At 30.6% G+C, this 20,806-nt stretch overlaps 1 protein-coding gene across 5 annotated transcripts in view; it reads left to right on the top strand.

Moving 5' to 3' along the window:
* Positions 1-19,998, top strand: part of LOC132739417 (serine/threonine-protein phosphatase 2A regulatory subunit B'' subunit beta-like) — a 46,228-nt gene extending 26,230 nt beyond the window's left edge. For 4 of the 5 annotated variants that reach the window (XM_060727125.1, XM_060727126.1, XM_060727127.1 and 1 more), the window contains exons 5-14: positions 1,928-2,030; positions 2,945-3,019; positions 7,473-7,559; positions 8,186-8,342; positions 8,726-8,774; positions 9,383-9,469; positions 10,714-10,858; positions 11,342-11,491; positions 12,043-12,146; positions 15,905-19,998. In XM_060727125.1, the coding sequence (XP_060583108.1) occupies positions 1,928-2,030; positions 2,945-3,019; positions 7,473-7,559; positions 8,186-8,342; positions 8,726-8,774; positions 9,383-9,469; positions 10,714-10,858; positions 11,342-11,491; positions 12,043-12,146; positions 15,905-16,082 (1,135 nt within the window). In that variant the 3' untranslated portion in view covers positions 16,083-19,998. Of the gene's footprint in view, positions 1-1,927; positions 2,031-2,944; positions 3,020-7,472; positions 7,560-8,185; positions 8,343-8,725; positions 8,775-9,382; positions 9,470-10,713; positions 10,859-11,341; positions 11,492-12,042; positions 12,147-13,587; positions 13,612-15,904 lie in introns of all 5 variants that reach the window. The other variant, XM_060727129.1, reaches the window with a different exon arrangement.
* Positions 19,999-20,806: the final 808 nt, after the last annotated feature.

The following is a 20,806-nucleotide window of genomic DNA, read 5'->3' on the forward strand; positions in this document are numbered from 1 at the left end:
ACCCAAGGCATAGGCATCACACTTTGGTTATGATTTTGCGTACAAGTTGGTATCTCCAAAAGTACTTAAAGGAATGGGTTCGAACTTCATTCACTTATTTTGGAGCAAAATAGGGTGTCACTGTCCAAGGTTGATAATTGGACATTGGCTTTGACAGAATTCTGGCACTTTTTTTAACTAAGAAATTTCTACATTATACTGGCTCTTGTTTGACTAGCATGCTGTCATACTGAGAGTTCTTGTTTTTAATTAATGATCAGTTCAATGTTATACACTGTTGTTGGGCTTAAAGGTACTTCCTTCCTACCCGTATAACAATCATTTTACACAACATTAAAGTCCGTGCTATGATAAGGTCCCCAGAAAAGTTGTTTAACAGTGTTAGGAAAACAAACAACAAACATTGGGTGTATTACGATACAAAAGGTTCATTGTACCCTGATTTCTATTAAGATTTTTTTAGTCATAGATTAAAAAGTAAAAATTCAATCAAAGTACCGAATCACCTGTGTAAGTTAGATATTTAACCTGTGTTTTACAGCTGATATGTGAAGTGAATGCTTTATTTATCACCCTATTTCCTGTAGGTGGTATATCACATTTATTTATGAAATCTGGTGTGCTATCATATAATTGTTTATGTTTTTCATGTTATTATTGGTATAGATCCTATTGGAACCATTCCATGTGTTTAAATGCTGCGTAGTTAAGGAACATTGGGGAGAATTGATTGAAACATGTAATTGATTACAGACGTGGGTGATTAAATGAAAATGCAATATGAAATTAAATATATGAAAGTTATCTTCAAATACTACTTAATTTCTGACAGGAACATTGTCAGTTTAATTTTATTGTGAAATTGAAAATGCTTTCAAAGATATAAATCTGTATTTTATGAAAATGGTTTGTTTTTTCTCTTTATACACATATTTTGAAAATTTCTTTTAATATAGCAATATCATATGAATCTTTTATAGTTTAAATATTCAGTTTTAACACTTGGCAAAGATTGTGACTGTTTTATATTTTACATGATTACTAAGTATATGTTCAAACTTTAAATTAGATATATTTTAAACAAAGTAACTTTGTTTAAATTAGACTAAAGTGTACATTTATTGCTTTTAATTAGAAAAATACAGTCATTCACTTTTTCCCATCTCTTTGAATTATTGAATTTTACTTCCACTTAATATAAATACTTGGTGATACTTTCTGACTTGAAATTTTACAAGTTAGTCTTTTAATTACTGGAAGCAATCTGTCTGCTTGAATGCCAGGAAATGCATAGTTAATTGGTTGATATTGAAAGCAAGGTTGGGGCTTTTCTGTGTTTATAAATGGTTTCCACCTTGAAGGTTGCATGAAAGTTCAAAGGTTTGTGGCTACTAAATCACAGATTGTACTTAATAAGAATAAAGAAATTTTCCACCTCATGTTGATTTAATGTTAATGGTCCTGCCTTTGCTGAACTAAAAAGATTTTTTTCCCTTATCAGTTTTAAGAACTTATAAAATTGATGAAATTAGCCCTTAATACGCTATATTTATTAAGTGGACTTGTCCATCTTTCAGTCTTGAAATGATTATTCAACATTTTTAGGGAAAATTCAACATTTTTAGGGAAAATTCATTATTTTTAGAGAAAATTCAATATTTTTAGGGAAAATTCATTATTTTTAGGGAAAATTCAATTCAATATTTTTTAGGAAAAATTCAAAATATGCACTGACAGATTAGCAAACAGTGCAGACCATGCACATGCATGTAAGAAACTGAGCTTGCTCTGTTATGATTTCTTATTTCATATGTTGGCCATGAATGCATGATAATATATAGTAGTGATGATAAGGATAATGTATCTTACCTTAGTATCATCTCATTGATCAGTTTAGAGTTATTTTGTAACATCTTATATATTTCAGGTTGAATCAGACATGCCATGATCAAGCCTCACTATTTGTCATGCTTCTTGCAAAGCCAGGGACCAACTACATAGAAGATGATGATTTGGTTCCCCTCTTGCAAGTAAGTTCAGTTTTACCTGGGCATTGTAATTGGCCATTTCCATAGTAATTGTAACTGCTTAGAATTCGAGAATAAAAAAGTTTTTTCTTACTTTGTGTGTGTATTTGAGTTTATTTATACTCGGCATCTATTGCCCATATGGGCCAGTCCCCCAGAAGAGTGTTAGTCATTTTATATTTTGGAGGATAGTGCAAGATACAGACTTAGAATGATGCCCCAATTTCAGAAGATTCTCCTGGTTCTTTCACATGCCAAGTGTTTAAGCACTTATACACGGGACCTTGATGTAAAGTCTCATCCGAAAGACTGATTAGTAATTTTAGTAGGCCAGCTCGGGAATCGAACCCATAATGTTGAGATTACAATTCTTGCGCTCTAACCGTTTGAGCTATGCGGGCTGGCTTACTTTGGCTCAGTTAATCAGGGATTTTTTAAAGCTCGATTGAAATGAAGCTTGATGGTTGAGCTCATGAAGTAATAGCTGCTGGTGTTGTGTACGAGGAAACGTGGTCATGTCTATAGTAGGGCCTAAACTTACGATACCTGTATTAAGAAGCAGATACTTTAACCACTAGCCACTCATAACTTGTATAAAGCAATGCCTTGAATTTATAGTCATCAATAGAGAAAAAAATTTCAAGAAATGATGTTCAAAGTAAAGTCTTTTTGTAAAAGGTTGTTAAATTAACTTTAAATGTAAAGCAGTGAATTGATAGGTATTCATATCAGGCAATTTGTAATTATCTTTTCACCTCAATTTTGTTAACCTCAAGATTTTTTCAAAGAATGTCATATGCTTGTTAGGGTTTTAAATCAAGAAACAATGTAGTTTTCTGAAGAAAAATGAAAGACCATTTTATGTTAATGAAAAATAAATGTAATTGTATACTAGGTGAAGACAATTTCTGTTACAGGATGTTGTGGACACTCATCCGGGTCTCACGTTTTTACTGGAAGCTCCAGAGTTCCACTCTAGATATGTTAACACTGTAAGTATATACTGTAGAAAAAGATTGGTCTGGGCTGGCACTGAGCTCGAAATATGGAAAATAAATCTTTCTTGGAATTTGTATGAATTTCATAGCATTTGTTGGCCAAGATGCAACAATCCATTTATAACTAACACTGATATAAATAAAAATAAATCCTTTGCCTGCCAGCAGCAACTGAATCTACCCAACCAACATCTGTTTCCTCTGATCTTTGTATAATGTGAAAATTTCCTTTAAAGGGTTTTATCCATATTGAAAGATGGACAAACCCATTTAAGATATTATGTGGTAAGGTTTTACATAATGTGATGATCATATGCAATATGAATTGGTTATGTTTCTTCTTTGTTACATAACTAAACTTCTTACTTTCTTCAAAGATAAGTAAAAAGTATATAAACAAGTTGACAAGTTTGCTTTTGTTAAGCTTTAGCCTTCTGGAACAGAAATTGCTTTGTCCTTGTTGTTAGTATAAAGCCAGACCAACCGTATAAAGCACATCCATGCAATCTGACCAACTACAAATTTTAATCATCTTCATATAAAAAAAAAGATTATGGACAGTACTAAAAATAGAAGCTTCAGGCAAGTTCATTTAAGAAGAAATTTAGTTAGTAGAAATGGTAAAAAAAAGCATTTCTTGGATATAATGGGCCTTAAATTCAATTAATCACATGGTTCAGTACACATTTAAAAAGTGCAATAAATATTTAAAAATAAGTTAATTCAATTTTGCAATAAAACATGTTGAAAATTTGGTGAAAATTTGAATGGTTTTTAGCTCGACTATTCGAAGAATATGAGAGCTATTGTAGTCGCCCCGGCGTCGGCGTCAGCGTCCGCGTCGGCGTCTGCGTTGGTTAAAGTTTTTTGTAAAGTCAAATATCTCAATTATTACTTGAGATATTCAATTGAAACTTACAATACTTATTTATAGTAACAAGGTACATCAGATTGACAAGTTGGAAAACTCTGCCTACAATATTGACAGAATTATGCCCCTTTTTAACTTAGAAATTTTGGTTAAAGTTTTTTGTAAAGTCAAATATCTCAATTATTGCATGAGATATTCAATTAAAACTTACAATACTTATTTATAGTAACAAGGTACATCAGATTGACAAGTTGGATAACTCTGCCTACAATATTGACAGAATTATGCCCCTTTTTAACTTAGAAATTTTGGTTAAAACTTTTTGTAAAGTCAAATATCTCAATTATTGCTTGAGATATTCATTTGAAACTTACAATACTTATTTAAAGTAACAAGGTACATCAGATTAAATAGTTGGATAACTCTGCCTACAATATTGACAGAATTATGCCCCTTTTTAACTTAAAAATTTTGGTTAAAACTTTTTGTAAAGTCAAATATTTCAATTATTGCTTGAGATATTCATTTGAAACTTACAATACTTATTTATAGTAACAAGGTACATCAGATTGACAAGTTGGATAACTCTGCCTACAATATTGACAGAATTATGCCCCTTTGGAACTTAGAAATTTTGGTTAAAGTTTTTTTTGTAAAGTCAAATATCTCAATTATTGCTTGAGATATTCAATTGAAATTTAAAATACTTTTTTTATAGTAACAATGTACATCAGTTTGCAAAATTGCATAACTCTGCCTGCAATATTTGCAGAATTATTTGCCCCTTTGAAACTTAGAAATTTTGGTTAAAGGTCTTCAAAGATATTTACTTGAATCTTTGCACATGCACTTAGGGTCATAATTGGAGGGTCATAATTGTATGTCACTGACCAAGTTCCATAACTCTATCTTGCATTAAGGCTGATTCATATCCCCTTTTCTACTTAGTCTCTTGGTTAATGTTTACATGCAAGTTTTACATATCTCAATAACTATTAAAGATATTTATTTAAAACTTTACATATGCATTTAGGGTCATATATGTAGGTCACTGACAAAGATCCATAATTCTGTCTTGCATTTAGGCTGATTTTTCTCCCCTTTTTCAACTTAGAAATTCATGGTAAAGTTTTGCTTGTACGTAAGCTGTTATCTCAATAACTACTGAAGGGTTTGTGCCTTTTTTGGGACAATTTTATGCATTCATAATAATAAAGCAGTGATTTACTTTATAAAACATCTTAATAACAAGCCTTGGTACCTTTTCTGTCAAATTTATGTATTCATAGGTAATTTGTATTATTATACTCAATAAAACACCCTTTTGACAATACCTTCCGAAAAAGTCAAGCCAATACTGTATAATTAGACTCTCTCTAAGGCCTATAACATGAATTCATAAAAAAAATTTAGCCCTTATGTGAACTTAAAAAATTTAACATTATCAAGGCTCTTTTACTATCAAGCACTTAGAATAGTCGAGCATGCTGTACTACTGACAGCTCTTGTTATACAAGTAGGAGCTATGTATTTCAGTAACACTTTTGTTTATAGCTAACACATTTCCAAGGTGTTCTCATTTTATGATTAAGAAATAACTCTATTGTACTAAAATGAGGAGATTTAAGAAGGGTAATAAAAATGTAAAAGTGATCATCATAAATGTCATGATCAATTAAATACAGGTGCACTAATTGGTTTAATACAGGTGCTCTAATTGGAATAAAGCTTAATTGGATATTCTAATGTCTGTTTCAATGTTCTGCACTCATAATGATTAACTGTTCTATAGTTTGTTTCAATATGATTATCAAAGTGATTTTGATGAAGTTTTTTTAGTTTAAACATATTTATTTAAGCTCTATTACGAAAGAGGTTCTTGCAAATTATATAAATTTATTTAACAGGCTGTCCAGCGTCCCTAAAATTCCTAAAAAATCCTAATTTTTTTCAGTTTGGCTAAAATTCCTAAAAAAATGAAAAATTCAAAGGGAATTCCTAAAAAAGCCCTATTTTTTCACTTAAATTCCTATTTTTTTATCTTTTGTGATAAACATATCGCGAAACAACCATGTTTCAATCACAACTTAAATTCGAACACAGTCAGTGGAGCTGATGTCATGTCTGACTAAATTGCATAAAGTCACATGTTGTATTTACTTCAACTCCTGCAGAAATGCCATACTTGATTAATTACCAGATGTTATCAGAAAAATAATAAGAAACTGTTTGTTTTAAATAGAACAATGAAAATTGTCCGACTTTGACTATATCAAAATAGTCACCAGTTTAAAATTGTGATAAAAAATTTTCCAAGGAAGTTACATTTTTATTGGCTACAGAGTTTTACCATTTACCTCAGTCTTAGGTGTATTTAAAGCAACTATTTACATTATGAACCACTAAATTTCATCAAACTTTATGTAGGGGTCCTTATTAATAAAATCTTAATTTGTAATCAAGTTATTTTCAAGTGATGACTGTAGAACAGATCTTTGGTAAGTGATACCAGCTGGCAGATCTAGACAAGTTTCCATTGCTAATTATAAAGTGGGTAAGGTAAACTGGCAGTAATGATTGGATGCTTTAACCATTTTGCTTCCCAATTAGGGTACTAAGAAGTGACACATTCAGCTGTCCGTTTTGTACACATTAACATGTACTGAACATATGTTATAACATATAGTGTAAGTTTTTTTAAAATCTGGAAAAAAACTGTTGAAAATCATTTAAATACTGACACTGTTGGATGTTGGATATTGGATGTTCCGGGATACTTATAACTTTGAAAATGTTTTCATTCTAGTTATGTTTTAATATAGTTTTTCAGCATTTTTTAAAGGCAGTTAACCAGTGAATCCATTTCTTCACTGGTGACTATGGAACACTGGTAACACCTTTGCTATAACCAAACTAGAGCATTATTTGTGAGTTACTTTTGTGTCAAATATCCAAAGTTAAGCCCTTACCATGGTCTTTGAGGCCATAATTAAGTAATGAAATTCCAAATTTGAGCCCTAAAATTTCTTTTATTTACCATAAAATTCCTAATTTTAGCCCTAAATTTTTTAAAAAATTGCCCTAAAATTTGCCCTTATTTTTTGTCAGAAGGTGCTGGACAGCCTGAAATTACAACTTCCGAGTCCTCATTCTGGAACTAACCTGTACTGGTGCCATACGAGAAACCCTGGTACAATGTATTGACCCAAGTAGGGCTTAAACCCATTATCCTTGGGAGAGGTGGACACCTTAACCACTAGGCCACCACTCCTTGTTATTCTCAATTCTTCCTACATTAATGCCCTATATGAGCACCTTCTCAAGAGATATACTTAATTATACTTCGAGAGGCTTTGTGAAAAGAAAAAAAGATTGTTCATTCTTGGATAATGTTGTTATTCACCAATTAACACATATGAAAGATCTCTTGTAATTTCAGTTGGAGATTTTGTATTTTACTTTCTCAACACCTTTATGCATATAAATATTACCACAGAACTGTTTGCTGATTTTATGTGTTTCCTATTGTTGACTTTTTGATAGTCTTTTTCATAGAATATATTTTGACTGTTTCAGGTAATAGCTAGGATAATGTATTGTGTAAATAGGTCATGGACAGGGAAGATAACTATACAAGAACTTAGGAAATCCAACTTTTTACGAGTAAGTAGATATTTAATTTATTGTATATGACTCTGAAATATCGGCTAAGGCAAACATGTTTCCGACTAAACGCCTCACAAAGATTTGTATGTGCAGGCACTTGGGTTTGCTCAGCGAGCAAAAGAAATCAGTTTAAAAAATGATTTATGAGGCTAAGAACTTTAACTTAATTTATTAATCAGATTATAAGAGTATTATAAGTCAATGACCTTGAAAAAAAATCATGTTTGTAGAACTGATGTAACCTTTGGAAATAAAACTGTTTAAATGAAATATTAAACTTTGGAAATCAAATTATAATTGTAACATGTAATTCAGAGGTATTGAAAAAGAATTGTAACAATTATTTTGAATGATCTAGAAAGAAGCAGTTTATTAGATGAACGTTTGAAAAACAAACAAAAAATAAACTCACTATTTGGAAGGCATCAGAACTGTAAAAAAAAATCAACAAAACTAAATATTGCAGTATATGTAATGGTTTGACCCAAACAGAATCTGAAACAAAAGATATTTACCTACCCTTGATTTATGTCAAATGAAATATACAAAAACTCCTTGTCTTGTTGAGGTTAATATTGCACATTATTGCGTCACAAATTGACATATATTATTATTGTTTTCAGATTTTGAGTATCATCGAGGATGAAGATGACATTAACCAGATAACAGACTTTTTCTCTTACGAACATTTCTATGTGATATATTGTAAATTCTGGGAGCTCGATAAGGACCATGATCTATTTATAGACAAAACCGATCTCGCTAGACATAACGAACATGGTAAGTTTATTAACAAAGCCTTAACCCTTACCTTGCCGAAACTGAAAGTGATTATAGCATTAGTACAGAGTAAGGTCAGCCTGTACATCCAAAATTAAAAGAAAAAATCCATTTAAAAAAATCAGCAGGTTAAGGGTGGATATTTTAGTGATAAATCGATTTATAAAACAGTATTATAGAAAAGTAAAAACAGAGAAAATATGTTACATTTTAAACACTACAGGTAAACACAGTATTATTAAATTAAGAATTTTCTAGATTTCAGGAAATTTCAGCAATAGAGGTATTTATTCCCAAAGATGTGTTTATAATTATGACACTTTAATCCAATAATCTAAATATGACGTAATATTTATATTGTTTGTTTACCTTTTTTTCTCCAGCTATTTCTACACGAATGATAGAAAGGATATTCTCTGGTGCTGTAACTAGGTTAGTAGTTCACAAAATACATATTCTTGTAATGGGGGTAAAATATTGCTGGCAAATATATTGTACTAGCTTTTAGCATAATGTTATAGTAACAGAGAAGTATTTATGTTGGCAATAAATTTACCTTAACTTAGTAATACCAAAGATTGATAGATACATGCTGAGTTGACTTCAAACCACTTGCCCCTCACTGCTGTAGGTTTGAGTGCCGCCAGGTACTGTGGATTCAGTCAAGTAAGGAAGCTATCAAGGTTGGTGGTTCTACTCAGATGCCTGCTTGTGCCCGTAATAATGCACAGAAGGGCACTTGAGGTCTTCCAATACCTTCACCATATGACCTATATGTAAAACCCATTTATATTATACACAGCTACTGTAATTTTGTGAAATAATTTTTATTGAAATAGAAATATGAGCTGTATTTTAAATTAATTTATAAATAACTGTGAAAGGTTATAAGTATATACTGTTGTTTGCTAATCACCTTGTGTTATAATAATGGGCCTTTAATTCAATAATGGCTTCAGTATAAGACAGACAAGGTCCTGTACACTGAACCATTGTTGTCATATGGAATCAAAATACATATGTTATGTATTCTATTACAGGGGTAAAACTTTCGAGGAGGGAAAAATGAGCTATCCAGAATTTGTGTGGTTTTTACTGTCTGAAGAAGATAAAAAACATCCAACTAGGTAAGTTAAAGATATCAGCGCACCAAAAAGAAGAGAGATGTGGGGCAACATCAAAGAAAATGTTAAAATCATTTATTCAATTAATGTGTAAATGAATTGAAAAGTAATGTATTATAACAGATAACAGGTAATATCAAGAAAATGTTCTTCAAGTTAACTCTATTTGATATTAAATTAATTAGTTATTTCGGAAACTAATTCTTTAATGAATTATGTATCAGGATATAGCTGTACATACAGCTGTTTGTGCTTTCAGATAATATGTGATTCCTATGTAGGAGAAAAAAGAAAGGAAAAAATCTATAGAATTCACATATTTATAAATAGCACAAAAACAAAAAGTCAAATATATTTATTTCTTCCTGTTTTAATTGCTTTGAACATTTCTTTTTGAGTGATACTGATTAAAGGATATGGTTATATTGGGTTTTTTGTGTGTGTGTTTTTCTGGCTTTTTATTTTTTTTTGCAAAAGAAAAGAAAATTGGCATACAGGTTAAACTGCAGAGATGCATATAAAGAAAAGGTTTTCCCCGACATCTGGAATGTTTTTCAATGTTTACCCTACCTATGATGTATATCTTGTTATCACCAAGAAACAGGTGTTCTTTTTCAAAAATATCGACAGATTTCATCCATGTTGCCACATTCTGATGTTGATTAATTACATTATTTTGAATAAATCCAGTGAATTTTATCTTTGCAAGAACATGCAATCTTTGAGGTTCCAAGAACTTTTCATCTTGTTCGCATCTGCCAAATAAATTTGTGCTAAATGGCATCGTCTTGAAATCTTTAAAGTGGTAAATGAGGAAAGTGTATACTATAGATATAAAGTTGCAAACATTATTGCTTTGAAGTGGTTACAAGAGACTTGAAATAAAAACTTGTATTGGTTGTATGGTTGTAAACAGACTATCAGCTTCAGCTCAATAGCTTTCTGTGCTACATTGACTTTTCTAACAGCCTGTGCTTTCTAGCAGTCAAGTTCTAACAGCCTTGACTCTGAATACTTATCATAGATGATGATTGTAGCCTATGCAATATAATAGAATATTAATAATTTCAATAGCATAATGTCAAATAAATAATGCCAATAGTGTAATGTCAAATACATGACAACAAAACCTTGTGCAAATAAAGCAAATATTATAAATTGGTCTCACATATTTGTTGGGTCACAGTAAACTTTGTTTATACATTTTGTTGTTGAGGGTTAATTTATGGTATATTTTCTAATTACAGTATAGAATATTGGTTTAGATGTATGGACATTGATGGAGATGGGCTTATATCAATGTACGAGATGGAATATTTCTATGAGGAACAAATGCAGAAAATGGAAGCCCTGGGTATAGAAAGGTTGCCATTTGAAGATTGTCTATGTCAAGTATGCTTATTATTATTTATTAAGTCTTGTGAATTATATTGCTGAGTACCAAAAAAAAAAAACAACAAAAAACAACAAATTAATGTAAAATATTTGATTTCTTCAATCTGTAACATAATATAAAAGGGACAAGCAAGCACCGGATAGATTTGCTGTCTAATGTTTGTGTCCAATTGACATCTGTTCAATAAATAATCATAGTGTTTAAACTAAGGTGATGATATGATAAATAAACAAATTGTTGTTGCTGGAATCAAAATAATGAATATTGTATCTATGAAATATTTTATCAGTGATTCAAAACATGGGCTAGTTGTTTGTATTATTTAAAAAATCAAGCCATTGTGCTATGCACTTGTAACTTGTAATGCATGTTGTTATTTCGTCAGTTGTTCAGTAATATTTTCACCATGTACTTGCTCAACTATTGTCAAAGTTTCCATACTTTACTTTATAAATGGTCGATCATATCTACTGTTACAGATGTTAGACCTTGTACAGCCGGAGTCAAGACTACAAGTTACGTTAAAAGATCTGAAACGTTGTAAGATGACAAATATTTTCTTCGATACTTTCATGAATCTCGACAAGTTCCTCGAACACGAACAGAGAGATCCGTTTGCCAATCTCAGGGTTTGTTATTACATATATTTTTGGCATATTTCACTAGTGTCTTAAACAATAAACCTGTAAATACTGGCAGGGTGTTTGGCTGACTTATCACAGTGATTTTATAAGCATTTTAGTATTTATCTCTGAATTTGTTAGTGATATTTTTAGCGTTTAAAGGTAAATCGAGTAAAAATTTGGGTGCCTTTTCCAATGCAAACACTAGAAATGTCTACTTTGGTCTAAATAAAACACAAAGAGTCACATGAAGTATTTATTCACCAGTTATGTCGATAAAAAGTTGCTGTTTAACACAATGGTAATGTGACAATAAAATGACTATGATGAAAGATTGACTTCAGGTGATACCAGTGGAAACAGAAATTGAATTGATAAGCTTTTCAATCATAGAATTGACTATTTAAGTCCCGTAATATTATAATATTCTGTATGAAGACCTTGTGCATTGGTCAACTAGTAAAACAAATATAATTCTTGGAGAAATCTTAATCACAATTGGTAATATGTTTCATTTTAACATTGTTATTTATTTCAATTATTTTCTTATTCAACAGGACTTGGAGAGTGATATCCCTGAACCTACAGACTGGGAGAAATACGCAGCCGAGGAATACGAGATATTAGTTGCCGAGGAAGGAGCCAATGAACAAGAAGAAATGTACGTATTACATGATCACGTGACATGTATCACATGGTCACATGACAGTATCAGAAGATCACATGACGTGTATCACATGGTCACATGACAGTATCAGAAGATCACACAACATGTATCACATGGTCACATGACATGTATCACAAGGTCACATGATAGTATCACATGGTCACATGACTTATCACATGGTCATTTAGTGCTGGGATAGATTTAATATGGCACCTGTGTCACACAGAAGTTTGGACTGAAATATGTTTTCACATTTATTTCAAACTACTCTAGCAATGCATGTGTTTGTGAAAATTTTGTTCTAGATAAAAATTTTCTATAATGTTCTCTTTACACTAGAGCGATTTCTTTACTGTAATAAATAATTGATCATGAAGAACACAGTACTTCAGAGATAAGGTTTTTACAAAAGGCGTACTAGTTTTCTTTCTTTCATATATAAAAAATGAAGAACTAGTAAGAAAAGGGTTGGGATAGAAATCGGTGACGATTCAAAGATTTAGAATGCAAAATGTAATGCATGCAGTATTTATATATATTTATATACTGTAGTAATATATGCCTGTTTTATTTTTATTTTTTAAAGATTTAAAGAATTATTTTAGTTGCTATTACTCACACACAATGTTTAACATAATTATGATGTCTTGCCAAATTACTTTATGTATAGGCTACTAAAAATTTGAATGTCAGTAACTAAATTCAGTCTATTTTTACATAAATTTGGGTAATTTCCGTACATAAATTTCAGTATAACACTAACAGAATTATTACAAAATTATTACAAAATACAACAGTCACATGATTTAAAGCTGCCATATATTGGTGTGAATTATCCCTTAACCTGCTAAATTTCTATAATGGATTTTCCCTGTTTTGAATTTGGAACAGTCCATTTAAAGTTTTAAGGGATTTCAATATTAAAAAAAAACAACATAAAAACTACCAGCAGTAATTAGACTAGTCAGACTTCATGCAGGCAAGCTTGGCCTGGCTCTATTCTAATGGCAAATCCAAAAAAACAAACAAATATTCATGATATGAAACTTTTAGTATCTTGCAGACCTATACCACTTGCTTTAATTGAGACAATGAATTTGGACAAGCCAATAATTCTATTAAGTTTGACGAGATTGTTTAATGCTCAGGTTTTTAAATTTCACCATCTCATTGAACCCACTATTTATAGGAAAGTGTCAAATTTATGCCAGAAAGTAAATTCCAAATATCCAGGTTGTATGAAACACCAGTTTTGTAAACCTGCTATAATTTAAGTTAAATTGAAATGCTCTTGCAGGTTTATGTAAGTTAAGGCAAACTAACATGCCAACTGTTGAAAAAAAGGAAGTACTGATAGAAGGGATGTGCATTTTGATTTTATAATAAAATAGCTATTATTTGCATTATATTTTTATTTCATTTTATCTGCACGCAGCAAGGAGTTTTATTGGCTCAAATGGTAATTAAAAAAAATGCCTCTTTTTAGTTTTGGTACTGTTGTGTTGTTGACACCCTATTTATTTCTGTTGTTTTCAGGCCTGTACCTTTTTCCATCTCTTGTTGACATGTGACTTTTCTTTGAAAGAAAGAACCACCCTATCTTTAACATTGCTTTCTGACTCTTTTAATATAGTAACTTCCAACCATGAAAAAATCCCCATTGCATGCAAACCTGTGGTTGGGAATCATTTGGTCCTAGATGTAGATCATACTAAATTTGTAGTGTTAAATTGTCTTCAAACCAGGAAAACACCAAAAAAGATTTTTTATAGAAGGGCATATATTTCAGCAATAATATATTTTTCATTACAAGTAGTAACTAGTAAGTAAAGTTAAATAGGAAGTAACTTATATAAGAGTGACATTGTGTTACGTACAAAGTGTTAAAATTTAAATTACAAATGACAACATTTGATCAGAATCAGCTAAAAAGTGGCTTTAAATTATACTAATGTATATATTAATTTCCTGAACATGAATTATAAACTATACAATGAAAAAAGAAAGGTGACAGGAATTTTAATATTTAAAGCATTTTATATGGGGAATATATATTTATTCTTGATAGTGAAACAAATTTTATTTACTTAAATTAATTAAATTCCCTTGAACCAAGCAGTATTTGTCACACAAAGAAATGTGTCCTAACCCACAATAAAATATTGCTAGATTATTTAGCACTTACAGATTGACCATTATTAGGCCTCCAGGCAGAGTGGTCAAGGTTGCTTGACTTGTCCCTCACCAATGGTTAGGTTTGAATCATTACAGGCACTTTTGAAGTCTTTACATGAAAAACCTATCAAAATATATTATATAAGGTTGGTGGTTCTTCTCTTGTGCTGGAATTTATACAAGGACGGGAATGGTTACCTTAGGCCCTCCTTCAACAGTAAAGATTGATAATTTCATTAAGACCTTTACAATGCAGGTGTGTTTTAAAGCTAAAATAAATTTGTACTAAAGTAGGAAAGGTTTTGATAGAGTCATGAATTATATATTACCAGCACTGCCATAGATTTGTGCACATTCTATCTCTGGCTGACTTATATACATGTATTATTATTGTACCTATATAGGATATAACAAAGATGCTGATTGTAAATACATTGGTTACACTGTTTCTTTAAAAAACAAGTTACAAATAGAGTTATTTCTCATCAGGGATTGAATCTGTCATTAATTTGTTGATAAAACAAATTTTTACTTAAAGAATAGAAAAATAGTCCCTGATTATCATTTATTGTTAAAAATTAGTCTGAACAGAAATTAGAATACTGTATTGTATTAATTAAAAAAGGGTTAATTTCATGCATGTAGGTAAATAAATTTTGCTTTTGTGAATTGATTGTTTTGCCCTGCTTTATTACTACATGTATGCTTCTTTACAAACAGTTTTAATAATAGTACATGTAATGCATTTGTTATACAAAGATATCTTGGTACAAGAGGTAGGTTTTTTTGTCTTTGTAAGGAAATGTAGTCTTTGGTGAAATAGCAAAGGAGTATAGATTATGTTAAAACTTTAAGCTCTATAGCTATTGCACACTTTGCTTGTGAACATTTTAAAAGCAAAAGTTTTCTCTTTTTTATAATTTTATTGTATATAATTGAATGTGTTGTTTTACAGTATCAATCAGATTTTGTTTTCAGCTGCAATTTTGTATTTGTTTATCTATTTATTTATTTTTTTTATCAAATTTAAGTTTTATATCCAATTTTTAAGATGTGTGTCAAGAGGTTTAAATTTAGTGCTTAAAGGCCCATTATGCCCCAGAAATGCTTTAATTTTTATCTCTTAAAAGCTTTTTATATTTGGTGTCCTGATATAATTTCTAAAACATCTCTTGGCTTTTTGAAAATTTTCACATTTTTAGCTATTTAGTATTGTGTATGGAAATCAAAATGCTACTTTGTTTACATTTTCCTACTTTATGACAAATAATTTCACATTCAGCACTACTTCTTTCATGTATTAAGTATATAACTTACTTATAAACCATTATTCAGACATTATAAATATCATGTTTGTCCTTTTTAGAGAAGGAAAAGAGTATTCATTTCTGAGGCATAAAATGCCTTTAAAATCTAATCTACTGAAGAAGCTTAATAAAGCAAAACATGTTTTGATAAACTGTTTTTTGTTTATGAATCTATTTATCATATATGCTTAAAAGCATCTGTGATGTTGTTTTGAAGTGTGGTTTGATTTTATTCTGATTTTAATGAATTTTGATGATGAATATTTTCAGACACTATGAGGATGATTTCGAACCCGATGATGACGAAGCCATTCCGGACGGTCTGACCTTGAACTCTGGTGATAAGAGATCTAACGAGCCCATTCAGGGACGTGGGTTAGGTGCTGGCCAGTCGGTACACACTATAGAGGATGACATTTACGATTTTAGTAATTCTTCAACGTACTGACAGCTGGCAAATTGTTAGCTGAATGCTAAAGCGAAAGATTAATATTGTCAAATATAAAACCAGAAGTGGAAAGTACTTACAGTAATGTTCAAATGGTTAAAATTTTAAATGTCCTAATTATAGAATGACAAAATTCTCATTCAACTTACTTTTATACCAATGTTAGAAAATGTCTGGTTTAAAGAATGAGATAATGATTTTTCATTGTGGTTGAATGAAACATTGGTTTGAATTATTTGTTTAAGTTATCGAAAAAAAGACTTTGGATGAAAGATTATATATATATTGTTTCAACAATCTAAAAATCAAAATTTGAATGGCAATTAATAATGGTGGTAGACATCTTTTGTGTCATTAAATGTTCATTAAAGCTTTTTTAGCATTGAAACAAGTTGACTGCTTTTCAGGCTTTGTCTACATTAGTTCTTACAGAATTTTACTTTAGTTAGAATGTATAGAAAGCTAGAAGCTTATAGGCACACTTTTGAATCCAAACTTAGAACTGACCAGTACTGAGCAATCAGTGTAAAGGTTCTTGCTCAAGGAAACAATGGTTTGCTCCTAAAGGGGTTTGAACCCTTCATGACCAGCAATCATTTTATTACTTGTCTGTTTTGTTAAAGATTCAACCACGCCACCACCAAATAGTTAAGTTTTTGATATTATTAAATCAATATTGCTTAAAAAATTGTGCTACTTAATATGCTTAAAGGTGAATGAAATCATTGTGAAATATCTTACCTGTATTTGTCACCACTATAGGAACCTGAACAGTCTGCACAGCATATGAAATCTGCCCATGCTTTATACTTATTAGCAGCTTAACGCAGCATGCCTCCAGATTTATGCACATTTTTATGAAATTTTTGAAAATGTATTTAAAAGTAAAATATTGCTAAATGAACAAAGAACGTAATTTACACATGACAAACCGCATTTTCAATCTATGTAAATTATCAAAAATAGTCGAAATGGGCAAAAATAGCCCTTACTGCCTTAGTTACACAGTAGAATTATACATTTATGATGATTAATAGAGTGAAGTCAGTCAATAATTACTTGAATATTGAATCTAACTTTTCTTAAAATCTTGGAACATTTTTTTTAAGTTTTATTTTGTCATCAGGAGGCAAGCAGCTTTAAGTAATAATTGATTGGTCAAAAGGTCAAGCCTTGATAATGAAATTATGATAAAGTTGAATTTATTACTTAATAAACTACTGGTATCAATAGTAAAAACCTAAATCTTTTTGTGAACACTGACTTGGTTTATTGTTGTGCATTTTATGTAAATAATCATGTATTATTTATTTCATGTACATATTACATGTGTTGTATTTCAATTGTATAAATATACATCTGTGATTTGAGTTTCTCATTATATTTTATAACCATAATAATAGTTAGTTGATTTTTAATTTTGAAGGCAAACAAAAGTGGGATTTAAAATTCTCTAGACACAAGTTGAATAAAATAATAAATATATAAGTATAATAAAGTTTTTTTTTGACACCAATTAAATTTTTCAGTGATTGGAACAAGTTTAATATCAAGTTTTTAAATATCAGCTGAATTTCCAGTTTAACCTGAAGTTGAATTTCACTTTTTTTCAAGGACATTTGTTGCATTTCAAGTTTTTAGGCACAAGAGGAGTTTCGATTTAAGTGCAAATTGAATTTCTATTTTTCAGACAAAAGTTGATTATTTATTCTCTAGATGCAAGTTAAGTTAAAATCTTAAGACACATCAGTTTTTCAAGGTCTATGTGTCTCTAAGCATGTGCAGACTTAATCAGATTTGTATAAATTTTCTCTGTATATTAGAATTAAGACATTTTAGGCTATCCAAACTTCCCATTTTGTAGATATTCATATTTATTCATCGTTACAATTTCCTTGTGTGAAAAAATGTGTTCTTAGGTCAATTTCAATTATACATGTATACAGTCATTATTATACGGCTCTTATTATTCCTATATAGAAATTTGTGTTCTACATTTTTAACTCCAACTATTCAAAGAATAGGGAGAGCTAATGTACTCACCCAGGTGTTGGCATTACCCATTGGTTAAGTTTTTGCATGTAAATTGGTATCTTCAAAAGTATTGAAGATAATTGTTTGAAACTTCAGACACTTATTTGAGAGCATAAGAGGAGGTCACTGTCCAAGGCCCATAACTCTAGCAGGGATTTTGACAGAATTATGGCCCTTTTTGAACTTAGAAAATTTTTAAATTTTACTTCATTCAGGCTCTTGTTTTACTATCAAGCAGTGAGAAAAGTAAAGCCAGCTTGACAGCTATTGTTCAATTAATGTTATGATTCCTTTCCATTTAGCCATAAGATTTTGTAGATTTTGCTCAATCAAAACAGATGTAAATTTAAAATAGATAATTTGTCCACATTTTTTTTCTTTTCTTTTTTTGTAAACAATTTTATTTATTTTTATAATTATTTCAGTCAACTGCCAAAATGTAGTTATTTTCATGATTTTCATTTTTACATTTTGAAATATAACTGTATGTTTATTTATTACAGGATTAAATACTTTTTGTAGCATTGATTGAGTGTGAAAATTTATTATTTCAAAATGAATTTCTTGTGTAGTTCTCATATTTTCTGGTTTGATTTATCTCATTTTTTCCCCTTCTCATTTTGTTAATTGGTTTAGTAAAACCACGAATATGAATGAAATAGTGTGATAATATACATTGTACATAGAAATATTTAAATTACCTATCATATAATTGGCTTCTCTACTGTACAGATGTAACCTTTTACCTTCTGAATTTGTGTAGTGGATTTGCCCAACTCTTTCAATTCGGAACAGTCCATTATAAGTTTCAGGGAATTCAGTATCATATACGAAAAAAAATTAAGTAACCAACGTCCTGTCCTGGCTTTATACTTGTAGGTCCAGCAGGTCTAGGGTTAAAATAATATTTGGAATATGTAATTCCTTTTAACATTTGAAAAAGAAAATAGAATTATCATAAGGTTAGATCACTTCTCAGTTTTGCTTTTTCAGATATAATAACCCAAAGTACCAAAATGGGATCTTAAAACCTTTTTATCATGCATTATCTTAAATTCTAACATACTTCACACTGTTCCTTTTTCCTTTATCAAGTACACTATTACACAATATATGCACAGCATAATAAACAAATGCTTAAACGTCATGTGGTCATATTTGACTCCAATGCAAAATGACGTCCGGGGGGGGGGGGGGAATAACTTCTGTGCTGAATGTAGTTCCAGCATATTTTTATCAATTCTCTTTTTTATTACTATGTAAGAATGGAAATAGATAGTAATTTTTCATGCAATGTAGTATAATAATGCATGGTTTATTGTTCTAATGTTTTGTTAGACTTGAAGATTATATTCCTGCGCATTTGAACTCTAACCATGCATTATTTTTTACAATAATGCAGTCAAAATTGACTTCCATTTCCTAAATATATAATTTTTGTGTGTGTTGTCCTCACTAGAAATCCACAATGTCATAAACTTTGTTTTTGAAGTACTGAGCCTGGGAAATGCACAATTAGATTTATACAACTAAAAAAAGTTTAAAACACAAAAGATCGTTTAATCAGTTTAAAATTATAATTAATGTAATTATTGTCATTTTATATGTGTGTTGTTTTCTTCTTTTCTTCATTTTGCTTAGTTATAGAAATAAATTTCAAAGATAAAGGAACTTAAATACTTACAGAAATTGATGTAAAATTTTTTATCACTTTTGGCCAAAGGGTCAAGGTTACCAACAATAAATTATTTGCCCCACTTTGTTGTCGGTTTAAATCTTACAAGGGTCTTTGTATGCCTTTATACATGATGAATCTATCTTTTATTATACAAAAAGACCCAACTTTTATTGGAATATTTAATGCAAATTTTTTTATACTTTTGTTTTAAAAAAAAAGTCAATAACAATTTGATGTAATGTCTGTTCAAGACTGTCATTTACATTTGCCTGATTTGTAATTTAGTAATCATTTTTCTTTTTTAATAACATTTTTTTTCTCTCTCTCAAATTTCAACAACCTTCACTACTGTGTTTAGTCATGTTACAAAGGAACTTTTCTCTGTAAAGCGAAAATAGCACATGTCTTATCTCCATATATATGATAATTGAGCCGCGTCACAACAAAACCAACATAATGGGTTTACGACCAGCCTGCGCATCCGCGCAGTCTGATCAGGATCCATGCTGTTCGCTTACCAAATCTATTACAAGTATTGAAACTGATAGCGAACATCATGGATCCCGATCAGACTGCGCGGAGGCGCAGGCTGGTCTGGATCCATGCTGGTCGCAAACCCATTATGTTGGTTTTGTCATGACGCGGCTCATATAGATTTCTTATTTTTCTGCATGTTGATTTTTCTTTTCTTTTTGTATGAAGTATTTTGTTAGAGGATTCTGATTATGACAATTATGTGAGTTTAAATAAAGTAAAAAAAGGTAAACACAATAAAAAAAATGTACAAAAAATTAAAAATTAAAATGTGTTAGTTTATGACTAAACCCTTTCCATCTTCACTGATTATCCCCCGCCGATGGAATCGGGAGGGGGATATAGTTTTGGCGTTGTCCGTCCGTCCGAATTTCGTTTCCGGAGTAGTTCTCTGCAACTACTGGCTGGAATTCAACGAAACTTTATGGGAATCATCAATATCAAGAGGAGATGCGCATATCGTCGGCTTGTTCCGGTC

Source organism: Ruditapes philippinarum, unplaced genomic scaffold (genome assembly GCF_026571515.1).
Source record: "Ruditapes philippinarum isolate M1 unplaced genomic scaffold, ASM2657151v2 ctg1023_1_1_1_1, whole genome shotgun sequence".
Classification (NCBI taxonomy): Eukaryota; Metazoa; Mollusca; class Bivalvia; order Venerida; family Veneridae; genus Ruditapes; species Ruditapes philippinarum.